This window comes from Primulina tabacum, chromosome 11 (assembly GCF_025594145.1).
Source record: "Primulina tabacum isolate GXHZ01 chromosome 11, ASM2559414v2, whole genome shotgun sequence".
Classification (NCBI taxonomy): Eukaryota; Viridiplantae; Streptophyta; class Magnoliopsida; order Lamiales; family Gesneriaceae; genus Primulina; species Primulina tabacum.
The window spans coordinates 28,341,855-28,355,570 of NC_134560.1; the positions used below are offsets into that span (position 1 = coordinate 28,341,855).

The 13,716-nt window shown below is 32.2% G+C and overlaps 1 protein-coding gene across 1 annotated transcript; it reads right to left on the reverse strand.

The window, feature by feature from the left end:
* Positions 1-4,563: 4,563 nt before the first annotated feature.
* LOC142519042 (putative cyclin-D6-1) lies at positions 4,564-7,742 on the reverse strand. Its single transcript, XM_075621929.1, has 4 exons — positions 7,192-7,742; positions 6,061-6,262; positions 5,824-5,954; positions 4,564-4,914 (listed from the first exon to the last, which is right to left on the reverse strand). Exons 1-4 carry the CDS (start codon positions 7,561-7,563, stop codon positions 4,861-4,863), a joined length of 759 nt encoding a protein of 252 aa, XP_075478044.1. The 5' UTR covers positions 7,564-7,742; the 3' UTR covers positions 4,564-4,860.
* Positions 7,743-13,716: the final 5,974 nt, after the last annotated feature.

Here is a 13,716-nt window from a genome sequence, read left to right on the forward strand (position 1 = left end):
TGTTTCAAGTAATGTCACCTTCTTGGATAATAAGTTTCTATTAGATATAAAAGGTGGGATGATAGAACCCAAGTAGATACAAAAAACACATGCTCCTAAAATAGTAGAACTCACACCCCAATAGCTAGTTGAAGATATACAAGCTCCTTGGAGATCAAAAAGGGTCTCAATGCCACCCAAGAGGATGAGCATGCTTTTTGAATAGGGCCAAGAAGAACTCATTCCTAGATATGATCCAAAAACTTCAAAGAAGCATTATCAGATGTTGATTATCAAAACGCCTTGAAGCCATGTGGTCTAAGATGGACTCGATGTATTCAAACCAAATATGATCCTTAGTAGATCCACCTAAAGGAATTGTTCCCATAGAAAGCAAATAGATTTACAAATGGAAACTTGGGACAATTGGAAGTTAATTACTTTCAAAACTATATTGGTACAAAAGGATATACTCAAAGGCAAGGTATTGACTATAAGAAAATATTTTTTTTCCCACTCACAATGTTCAAGTCTATTAGGATACTGCTAGCCATAACAGCATGATATGACTATGAAATATGGTAGATTGATGTAAAAAAATACATTCCATAATCTTGACATTAAGGAAGATATTTTTATATCTCAACCTGAAGGAATCACATCAGTAGGAAATAAGCAAAAAGTTTGCAAACTTCAGATATCCATCTATGGACTCAAAAAGGTAAATATCAATCAAATCCCGGTCCATTGCATTGGAAATCCTTGAAGAATACTATTAAGTACTTAAGAAGAACTAAAATTTTGTTCATGGTTTATGGGAATGGAGAATTAGAATTGGTTCCTAATCGATTCAGCAGCCTAAAATAAGGATAAAAGTCGCTCGAGTTTGAGATTAGCGTCTGTGATGTAAACGTCATGTTTCATTGGTAAGGAAATGAGGATTTTCATTCATACAGATGAGTGATCATTTGATGATACACTAAACAACCCTACATTGGACTTTCCAATTGTTTATCAAATCGAGTGGAATAGTCTGCGGTTATGGTCGTAAATTATTAGTCTTTTGACCCGAGACAACTTGAATGATTTACGTACTAGCATGTACTTTGATTCGTTTACCGACTCCATTGAGGTTGCCACAACATTGATTGTTGCACTCCCAAGAACAGGTTGTCCACAAGTAGTATAATTCAGTGAGTCGGAGTGTCGTATCCATAGGAAAACTAAGGTAATTACAAGTCCACTATAATTTATTTTTGTTTTTGTTTTTGTTTTTAAATTATTTTATCCTTAGATGATGATTTTTATATGTTTAAATTATATAGTCGAGATGAAAGGATTCACCCTTGGTATTTTAATAAAGTTGAAATAAATAAACATAATTATAATCTACTTATTAAAATGGTTCCAATATATTAAATAATTATTATTTATATTATTGTTATATATTATTCTCTTATTAATATATTATATACACCAAAACTTATAAATGTTGTCAAATATTTATTGAGTTATATATTTGTAAACATCAAATCAAGGTAACCACTTTAAATGGCTGGTAATACTAAACTAACATTTAAATGGTATCAAAAATTTAATATTATAATAATATCCATATATAGTAAATCAAAGTAATCACTTTAAATTGTTGGTAATACCAAAATAATATTTAAGTGGTAACAAGAATTTGGTGTAACATATAGCATCAATAAATAAAAAACTCTCACTTATAAGTAGGGTATAAAAATGCTTAAATAAAAGAAACTATATATAACATAAATAATAAATAATAATTAAATAATTAAATATTATTACTTTATTATCATACCAAGAGTATTACCTTTCATCTCGATTTGGAAGATTAGCTACTCATGATGGAAATGAAGAACTTGGAATAAATGCTTAACATGATAATTTTATTAAAGTAAATAAATAAATAGAGAAAAATTATGAACTCAAAGTTTTGTTCAGAAAATGATGGATGATTTCCTTCATCAAAATACACTCCTATTTATAGGCCAATTTGGGGAGGCAAAAGAAAATAAAATATATTTTTTACATATAATTGGTGCAATTTTTCTTCATGAATGACCCATGTCTTTATTGCATTTTGCACGCCATCTTTGACAATCTTGCCGACGGATTTGATTCTTTCACATAAAACAAATATTGTTTATAATTGAGTTTTCTGAATTGTGGTAAAATTGTATATTTTTTACCAAGTAATTTGACAGATATGGTTAAAATATTCAAGCTAGAAAAAATTGTAATTCCAGTACAACTTTCGTTTGTTGCTCAATTTGACCTCAATTGTGAGAAGAATTTTATCCCAAGATTTTTATTAATATTATGGACATTGAAATCAAATTTATATAGGTTTAAGTATCATCTCATTCTCGTTTCTCAATCCAAAGTTGTACTTGTTATTCCAAACCTGTAAAAATAACAAAAATAATACTATTATACAACACATATATCTTTTATACAATTTATTATAAAACTTATAAAATTTAATATTTAATACACTTTAAACTATAAAATACTATAAAAAAATATTTAATAAGTATACATTTTTTTATTAATTAGAGATCATCAGGCGACTAGGTTGGATGTAGTTTCAAATTACGTAGGACTCAATGTATTACAGTCGGGGATTCACTGCTCACCTACGAGTGAAGATATCCAATACGATCTGATGAGTTAATAGTGCAAAGAATATTTGGTCAGAGTAAGACATGTTCATTTTGAAAATGTGCTTTCTCAATTGCACACACCATGTCACTATTATTACTCAAAGATACATCACATTGTTGTCGAATTCATTTAAAACTCTCGATATACAAATGGTTGCAGATTCGATCGGGATATATAAGTTGAAGGTATCGTATTGTACGTTAACAATAACTTAAGGTTCTTGCAGACACTATTAATATTACATAGGGGATCATGGAGCGATGCTACTAGACGTTCTTACAATGATTCGAATGGTGTAATCAGACTTGAGTTATGACGTTTTTGATCAAATGGTTGATGAAAAAAATGGAGCTAATTAAGGTAAACCTGAATAGGAACAAATGTTTTGAATCACATGAAGTTGTGAACCCAGAGCTAGGTGTATCCTTAAACTGTTAAGGGTCACACAAGTAATGAATTTTGTGTTCTCGTTAAGATAGTCAGTTTCAATAAGATGAATTTGGCGACTGTAGTTTGATGGAGATCAAACAAATTTCTTATAAAAGAGTTTATAAGTTGATTTCATGTGATGAATGTTGTGGAATTTATTTTAACTGATAGTTAAGTTAAGATAGTGAAACTGTCTATTTTAGTGAAAGAGTTCACAAAACTGACATCTAACAAAAATAAATCAGTGAAAAATATTGTTTTTCGAAAATTTCATTTTACATTCTGTGAACGAGATTTGTACCTTCGATACATCAGTGTTGCCTGATCATCGATCGAGATTATAATGAGTTCTCAATTATTTATTTAGTAAATTTAAAATATATTAATTAAATAATAAATTATAAAAAGTGAATACTAAGTTTAAAATTCTCATTAAACATTCTAGAAGAATCTAGATTAAATAAATAAATTAATAATTAATTGATTAACTAAATAAAAGTTATTTAATTTAAAGCTTACATAAATATATATGTGTATATATGCTTGTATATGTGTGTGTATATATCTATTGTATTATTAAAAGTTCATAATAATTTATTTATGCATGAGATTTTCAAGAGTTGAAAATACATATACGAGAGTTTTTGAATAATGAAAAACAGTATCATGGTTAAAGGAGAGTCCTGATTTGATGAGGAAAAGACTTTTATATATGTGTAATCAATAGTTGAATTATACACAATTTTTACACACAAGTTTTTGTACACCAAATTTTGTCTTCCAAATTTGACAACACAAAAACAATCTCTCTTCTTCCTCACAAAAGGATTCGACCCACCATCTTCCACCACATCACTGTTGTGATGCTGTCGCACAACCGCCGCAGCACAGCCGCCATCTCACCGGATTTCTGAAATTTTGGTGATCAATTCTCGACGCAAATTTCTCTTAGATCTTTAGTGCGATCGATACGAAGAATCAGTTTTTAATCGTGAACCTGATTAGACGATTAAAGAAGAAGAAGAAGAAAGATCTGTTCGTAGGGAGTTTTATCAAGGGTATCTCGGGTTAGAATCCGGATAGTTGGAAACAACATTATATACGCAAGAGTAAATTATTCTAAAACACCTTATAAATTGTTTAAATCACATGACACCCAAAAAAATTTTAAAGGTCAAAACAAAAATTTTTAAACTTTCAATTGTTCTCTGGGTGGGAGAAACGGTACTCCAACAATTTATCTATAGGTTTTATTTTTAAGTCAAATCTCTTCAATGGTGCATCATAAATATTCGGTGTCATATCAGCACTATGCTATAACAAACCTAATAAGAGTTTTAACTGCTTAAATTATATATGAAAAAAAAAATTTACAGGAAGCATATGATAATTTCTAAAGAAAAAATGAATTATTGTTTTTCGCCTAAATGCTATAGAATGCATTAGTTGTTATGAAAAGATAATTTATTCACTACATATCTGATACCAGCTATAAATATCTCCCCACAGATGACGTTACTCACATTTCCTCCTTTTAGAACACATGCAGGTCCGAACCAAAAGATAAATTTGTAACCATTTGACATTAACAAACTCTATCCAGTGTCCGAATCAGTCGACTCGCTCAACTTTTAGGCGCTTTTGGGTTCTCGAATCACCAACTTTCACTCGTTCGGTGATTAATAATCGAGGTCGATCGGAGAAATACAACTTTGAAAGTTCAACAGTACCTTGGCAGGAGTACTGCTTGATATTGACTCAGCTCTCTATTCCTGCTTCTTGCATCACATTGCAACAATTTGATACATCTTCCTGCAAGACACACGCATTAACCCGATTAACTGATCGACCTTTCAAGAATTCTAAATATTTTATTATAATCAGAAAAATTGCCATTTTTGTCCAATAAGTTGACATAATTTTGATTTTGGTCCTCTGTTTAGTTAAATTTAGATTTATTTTGATAACTTTATTTATTTTGAAATTAGTAATTTTTAGCCTTTGTAAGGATGTGGCGTCAGATACATCGACAATATCCCACAATAATTGGCATGATCATGTCTGCACTCGTACGAAAAACATTGTAAAATTGCAAAGCAATAAAAGATGTCGCACTAAAACTCAATTTTGATTGTTTTTAATATTTTTCTAAAACATATTAATACATTATTTTCGCATTTGATTACCTAAATCAATAAAATACACCCGATCTCTTTACTTGATTAAAAAGACATACATTTATTAAATTGTAAATTCACTCTATGAAATAATAAGGAAAATCAATCCAATATCTTGTTCAATTTTGGGTTTCTTTGCATTAAGTTTTCCAAATTTTGTTTTGTTATAATAACTTTTAATCTTTCAGCTATTTTGATTTAATTGCTGATGTGATATTGGAAAATACTGACGTGACATCTTCAATATCATATCAGCAATAAGACTAAAATAGTAAAAAATATTTAAAAGTTTGTGTTTCAAAATCAAAATCTGAAAGATCCGAAATTGGACAAGTTAACCGACCAAAAAAACAATTCCCCAAATAATAAATCAGTAACTTGCCAATGAAATAATATTTCAAATTATAAAGAGAATTTAGATAATAAAATAAAAAAAAGTTTTAGTACTCCGAGATTTACAAAAAAAATTATTTTATATGATTTCTCAACAAGTTTTAGCACTCCGAGAATTTTTTAAAAGAAAGGTGGGTAAAAATTTATTTACCTCGTTTACGTATGAACAAGTGGAGAAAGCATTTCTGAAACAGGTAAATTGCGAAGGGTACAATTCTTGAGCAGAGCACAGGAGAGAAGAGGCACAAATCACTGATGGCTTGAATCCCAACAGTTTAATTTCTAAAAATAAAAATTAATTAATTAATTTTCATCCATAAATTTGTTAAACTAAAATACCTGCATGTAAAAATAAATTAATTAAGTTTCATAAAATATTTTTACTCACCATTTTGAGATTTAAGAATAATTTCGGTGGCTCTATGCTTCAATGCTTGAATCGATGGTCGTCCGTCAAATTCGAATAATGAGATGTAATAATTCACAAAAGAGAATGGATTAATGGAACGCATTCGCCATTGAAGAGCTTCAAGGATTATTAATTCCATTCTTTTGATCGTAAATGAATCGAATATATAATCACCATCCTCCTGCATGCATGCCCAAAAAATTATAGTATATATATATATATACATCAAGATTAATTTTTAACTAAAAATTCTATTTAGGCAATGATTTTTTCTCAAAATAGCACAATTTTTGCATGAAATATAAAGAATGATTCTAACATATTTATTCTAGTTCTTAGAACATTTTATTATTTTATTCAATCAAATATCTACTCATAATTTACTAATATATTTAAATATTAATTTATTTTTATAAAAGTGATTTATCTAACTAACTTAATTTATCTAAATAATAACTCAATATATCTATCTAAAACATTATATTAAACTGGACAAGAATTTTAGATTTTTTGGGGAAATGTGAAAATTACAAAAATAACCTCGGAATGAGGTGAATAATTGGAGTACAAAATCTAGACGTGACCACGGTTCGACCTTGATCAGCCGATTAAGGGTTGGGATCGAATGGCCGGTTCTTTTTTTCCTTTCCTTTTAGAAACAAATTAATAAATCAAATTAAAGTTTATGTTTTCCTCTTTTAAATCTTTAAAAATCATACACAAAATACAACTTATACAAGATAATCATGACATATTCACAACTACTTTCGAACATCATAAATCTATTATCCCTTTCATGCGGTAAATAGCATATCTTCGTACGAAAACACAAAATTCCATGTATAAAATTAACAGTGTTTTGTATTCTTACAAAAAAAAAAAAAAAAAAAAAAGAAATCAAAACACATGTATTCAATTTGTAATTGCTTTGGGTTTGATTTTTTTTTTTTAAACACGGGATTTTAAATGTCGATTGATTTTAGATAAGGAGTTCTTCTCTTTTTTTTTTATTTTCAACTTTGACAGGCAAAAACGAGTATCAAATTCGCAAAGAAAACTGAAATTTTAAATTTTATCCATATTTTTAAATATATATTAAATATTACTTACCTGAAGAAGAGGAACAGGAACGGCACAGTCCGGCCTCAACATTTTGAATGCCAGTAGAGAACAAGAAACAGCAGCGAGCTTCAGCATCCATAGCTTCCCAATCTGTATGCGCTGAGAGGAGACGAAGCGATCCATGTAATTAATGGCGAGATACGGAACGAACGGGTCGTCGTCCTTCCGAGGCAGACGAAGGATCGAAGAAATGGCTTCCCGGCGGAGCGTAGAGATCATATGTGAATCTACAGAATCGAGCAGCAAAGTTTGGATGTAGGATTGGAGAGGCATGTGATCGGTTTCGATTTCGAATAACATCGATGGGAGGTTTTGATCCGAAGGCGGGAATGGGTTTTCGAGATCAAATTCCAACTCCATTGATGATTCTTTGGAGGTCAGTTTGAAGCCCTTTTTCGCTGCAACTTCAACTCTTTAGACCTTCTCCTCTGCATAAATAAAGGTCCATTGGGAATGAGTATTTTGTTAATGTAAGAATATTTGTCATTCATAAAAAAAAAACTTGTAAACAATCTTAATTATATCTTAATATTTTCAATTTGATGTATTTTGGGGAAAAAATAATACTAAAAGAAATTACACTTTTTAAGGAAATTTAGTGGTGAAATTATTAATAAATATTAATTATGGATTGCATACAAAAGTAAATTTGATTGTAATCTATGAGTGATTACTTTACTCTTTTTGTAATTATATTAGACATTAGAATGTTAATTTAATATTTAATATCAATATATCTGAAACATATTATAAAAATTTCACAATTAATTGGTCAAACTCCCAAAACAAATCCACTTTCAAATTGATATTATACTCTTTTTTTTTTATTACGAGAGATATATAACCCCAAAGCTTATGATGTATATTTGTAACGATGTCAATGGGTCCGGATTTTACCCAAACCCACAATGGACCCGCACGTATTGGGCGGGTTTGTGCAGACTAAATGGGTAATGGGACAGGTCTAGGATCCAATTTTTCAGATCTGTACGAGTATGGGGCGGTTCATGGGTCTTATAATACCCGTCTCATATATGTGAATATAAATACTTTGGATTTTACTTTTATTAATTTTCATTTTTTAAGTAGTCCACCTCAACCATAACGCTCTTAGTTATTCCTATGTCAACTATTGCATTTGAATCTGCTTCTAGCAATAGTGGAAGAATAATTGGTCCTCATCTTAGTAGACTTAATCCAACGACTTTGGAGGCATTGATGTGCTCTCGAAGATGGTTGTGTGGTGAGGTGAAAGGTAAATAAATCACAGTTTTATTTTGTTATTGTACTTTCATTTTAATTTTTTTTTATTGTACTTTCTCTCTTTAAATTACATTTTTTTACAGTTTGAAATTATAGTTTTATTTTTTCAATGTACTTTCTCTCTTTAATTTTGTAGTTAATTTTTCAAGTAGTTTAACAACTTGTCCCACTATTCTTGATGAAGAGGAAGATGATCCCGAAGAATGTGTCTGAAATATTGCATACTCGCTGATTTTATATTGATCTGTTTAAGTTATGTTATGACTTATTTTTGGTGATGTCAAGACTTTTTTAGAGAGTTAGTAACTCTTTTTATGTAATTATTTATGTCGTAAAAATAATTTGTTTGTTATTATTAAGTGTGGTCGAAGACATTAATTAATTTTTCACAATATTGTATTTAGAGGTTTGTCTGTTTCACAATTCAGTCATGTGAGAAGAAAGATTATTATTTTTATTTAAAAAAAATTTGGGTCTCACGGGTCTCATGGGTCTACCCGGCCCCGTTTCGTATTCGAGGTGGGACGGGTCCGAAGAATATTTAAACGGAGTGAGGCGGGTAGTGGGTCAATGTTTCTTTTCATGGGCGGGTCTTGGGTTTAGCCATACCCGCCCCATTGACATCTCTATATATTTGGTAAACTATGGATATGTGTTAGTGAATCATTAGATTAACAAAATTTTGGTATCTTGATGTAGCTTTTTTATAATATCAAAAGATTATATCACATATCTATATCTTTGAGAAATATCAACACGATCCATACCTGTTGTGAAATAATATTTTTAACATAAAAAGTAATATTTTTTCATAGGTCAAATTATGCAGGAGATCAATATCACAAAAATGACTCATGAAACGGTTACATTAAAATTTTTATATTCCAAAAATATCTTTTAAATTCCAAAATGTTAAACCCCCTTATCTCATATTTCGCTTTCTTTATTATCTCCTCCTATTGTTTAAACTAGTGTTTTTTGCTCCCGTTACGTGTTGAAATATTTATCAAAAGATTATAATTTAAATTAATGATTTTTTTATATTTTTATTAAGAATGATAAACTATTTAAGATTTTAAAAATATAAATAAAGATATGATTGAATTTTAAAATATAAATAAATATAGGATTGAAGATTTAAAAAGAAAAATTTAAAAAGAACGAATATTTTAGGATGAAAAATGTTTTTTAATAAATTTATGTAACGAAGGTATGATTGTAATTTCAAACAGGGTTCAGTAAATCAATTAGAAATTAGTTAGTAAATGAGTCTCAACTTTAACTAAATAATAAGAGTTTAAAAATAATAATTTTCATTTTAAAAGAAAAAAATAATAATTTCTATCTCCATTTTCTACGGATCATACGCATCGCATGTGCCATGAACCACTATATTAGGATCGAATTAGAGTTTAGGGGGTGAATGAACTCTTTTAAAATTTTGATATGAATCCACGTACGAATAAAAAGCAAACACGATTAAATATGAATCGCGCCCTCAATTTAATAACGAACAAGGAATTCATGTTGTCCCGATCTTTTGAATTCGTGTTGTCCCGATCTTTTGATTCAAGCAATACGTGATTTTCACCTCTAAACTATGACAAATTTAGCAACAAATAATCAAAGAAACAATCGAAATTTGACGAACCTTCAAAGAACAAGCCCTTGACAATCCGCGTAAGAACGATCGACAAACGCCACAAAGTTAAACTTTGATAAGTTTGATTTGAAGAACAAAGCAAGGCTTTGAATGTTTTGAGAGAAAACTCTAAAACTTTGATATTCAATCAATAATAATATGAATTGTGCGTAAATTTTCGTCCAAATATTGATTACAAATTCAAAAGATATCAAAAGATAAACTACCAAATTATCTAATGCTAAACATAAGGAAAGAATATTTTTCCCGCAACTGTGCCCGCCTGGGCGGTAACTTGTGTCCACCCGGGCGCGAGACTTTCGCATTTTTATTTTTGGGGCCGAAGGTGTCACGCTCGGGCCGTTAGTTGTGTCCGCCCGGGCGCGAGGCTCTCGCAGATTTTGCCTTTGCTACGCAGATGTGGCGCTCGGGCGGTAGTTTATACCCGCCCGGGCGCATTGCTATCGGAATTCTTCAACATTTAGTACTTGAATAATGCTCCTATGACTCCCAAACTCACTCCCATGCATCATGAATCCTCCTAGGCTTGTAACCATGTTTGCAAGTTCTCCCCGATTGCTTGCGCGTCCATTCAATGCGTCCTTGAATTTCTTCATTCGCCCCCTCGTGATTGGTCCTTCCGACAACTCCAAAGGATCCCATGCTTCCCTTGGGGCTTGGCCTACCATGATCGCATCATCCTCCCCTTCTTGAAAATGATTTGTCCTCAAATCTTTGCTACCTACACAAAAATGAGGCAAGTTATTAATAACAAGGATTATATGACCAACATGCTTACCTTTAAACTTAAGTGTGTAGGTGCTATCGCCCACGTGTTCCATCAACGCTTTGAACTCCAACTCCAAGGTTGCCTTCACTATCAAATCACCAACCTCAACATACACCAAATAATAAATGACACCAAATGATAAAATGTGATTAAGTATCACAACTATCAGATTACTCCCCTTTTTAGACCTAGTTAACACAAAAATAAGATCCATACATGTGTACATCCACAGTTCACTAAGAATAAAATTTACCTCATGCAATGAATATAGAATGAAGAATTAATTCTCCTTAAACATATATCCATCATGAATAGAGGAATTATCATATTCTATCATGCACCTTTCAAAATCACCAGCTAAGTATATATCCTGCAAATGTGACACACTAAATGTACTAACCATGCTTTCATTATCACATCATATGAGTTTAATACCAACGCCGTCATGTCATTTCCATAATAAAGTCTCATCAATCTGACAATTTTTGAAAATTCAAAATCAATATTAGTTGAATTTGATTCATGAAATATATTATCATCCTCAATTCTAAGATACTTAGGCAAAAAGGATAAGTCACAGTTATACCTCCTAAATATCACATGTTCAATACGCTCTCAAAACCCTTGAAAACGACAACACAAGGAACTAAGGTAACGAAGAAGGTCATACCTCATGGTCGTTGCGGCGTCAACTACCCTTACCTCACGATGATTGGTTTCAACATCATATGGATCACCCTACTGCATTTTTGTACCATCAACATTCGCTCGCCTCCTCATCATCACACTACTAGAATCCTGCAACGAAGAGTTAACAAAGCTCGAGATTGAACCGGCTATATCATCACAATAAGAATAAACCACCTTGTACAAAGGTACATGAAATGGTTTATCCAAGAATAAACAACTCTCAACCTCACTCTTTTCACTCTTTTGGGCCTTCAAATTATTTTTCTTTTCTTTTTCTTTGGTTTATCCAAGAATAAACAACTCTCAACCTCACTCTTTTCACTCTTTTGGGCCTTCAAATTATTTTTCTTTTCTTTTTCTTTGGCCTTTTTTTCTCTCTTTTTTTCTTTTCTATGGTCATCTCACCCTTTTGTTCACTCTTTTTTTCAACCATATCTCTTTCTTTTTCTAAGGCCATCTCACTTTTTTGAACACTCATTTTTTCGGCCTCATCTCTTTTTGTTTTCTTTAATTGATCCTCAAATATTTGTTTTGGGGACAAGTGGAGTAATACAATCGGTTCTTTGTTTAGGACAAATGAGTACCTATTCTTGAAACCATCATGTGTTACTTTCCTATCATATTTCCAAGGTTTACCCAACAAGATATGACAAGCATGCATTGGCACTACATCAACAGTACCTCATCAACATACTTACCAATAGAAAAAGGCACCAAAACTTGCTTGTTTACTTTCACTTCTGCACAGTCATTCAACCATTGTAGCCTATATGGTTGATGATGTTTTAAAGTAGGCAGATTCTACTTTCCCATCATCTCACAACTAGCTACATTGGTGCAATTCCCCCCATCTATAATAACATTGCAAACCTTTTCGTCTACAAAGCAACTAGTATGGAACAAGTTCCCTCTTTGATTGGTCTCCTCCTCCTCGGCTTGGGCACTCATGATACGCCTAATCACCAATGCTTCACCTACAACTGCTTCATACCCCTCAACCGGATCCTCCAACTCAGGCAGATTATCATCATCACCGTCACTTTGAGATTCATAATCTCCATAAGTATTCATTATCATTATCCTCTTGTTAGGACATTGGCTAGCGATATGACCAACTCCTTGAAACCTATAACACATGATATCTCTAGAACGATTAATAGGAGTTTCAGATTTACCTTGCACTCCTTGTTTAGGTGTCTCTTGCTTAACTTCCGCTTTGGGCTTGACCACCACCGTGCCGCCTGCACGTGTAATGTTGGATTGCCAAGACGTTGATGTATTCCCCACTTGGGTGGCGCGACCAACTCCTCTCCTCTTTATTTGTTGCTCCACCTTTATGGCCATTTGCACCATCTCGTATAAATCCAAGTAGTGCCTAAGCTCCACTTGATCTTGAATCTCCCTGTACAAACCACAAATAAAACGTGCCATTGTCGCCTCACTATCATCCTCGATACTGGCTCTAATCATGACTACTTTCATTTCCTTATAGTAGTCCTCAACACACTTTACCCCTTGCCTCAAAGTTTGTAGCCTCTTAAACATCTCCCTATAGTAATGATTGGGCACAAACCTCTTCCTCATGACCCTCTTCATCTCATCCCAAGTTTCAATGGGTCTCTCATTATACCTCCTCCTAGTGGTCACTAGTTGATCCCACCAAATGAGAGCATAGTCTAGAAATTCCACCACCGCCAACCTCACCTTCTTTTGTTCTGAGTAGTGGTGACATTTAAACACAAACTCTACCCTCTTTTCCCATTCTAAATATGCCCCCGGGTCAGATTTCCCATGGAACGAAGGAATTTTCATCTTAATAATACCCATGTTACCATCTTCCCTATTCCCATCATATCTACCCCGTACAGCTTCTTTTCTTCCTCTCCCAAATCCTTTACCTCTTCCATTCCTACCCCAATTCTCATTTTGACTCTCCTCGTCTCCTCCCAAATCATATTCCTCATCTTCTCTTCTACCCATATCTTTAGGCTTAGACTTATCTCCGCTAGTACTAACTTCAAGCCTATCCAACCTTTCATGCAAAGGCTCCAACTCGGTCCTCATTATCCTACTAAAATGACCGAACAACGCCTCCATTTGTACCTTAGACAACCCTTGGTTCGAACTA

Bases quoted from the DNA above. Each gene is read 5' to 3' on its own strand.
- LOC142519042 (XM_075621929.1), bottom strand. From the start codon at position 7,563: ATGGAGTTGGAATTTGATCTCGAAAACCCATTCCCGCCTTCGGATCAA. The intron at 5,955-6,060 runs GTGAGTAAAAAT...TTTTATTTTTAG, and splicing joins TATTCTTAAATCTCAAAATG to AAATTAAACTGTTGGGATTC. The intron at 4,915-5,823 runs GTAAATAAATTT...TGTGTCTTGCAG, and splicing joins CTTGTTCATACGTAAACGAG to GAAGATGTATCAAATTGTTG.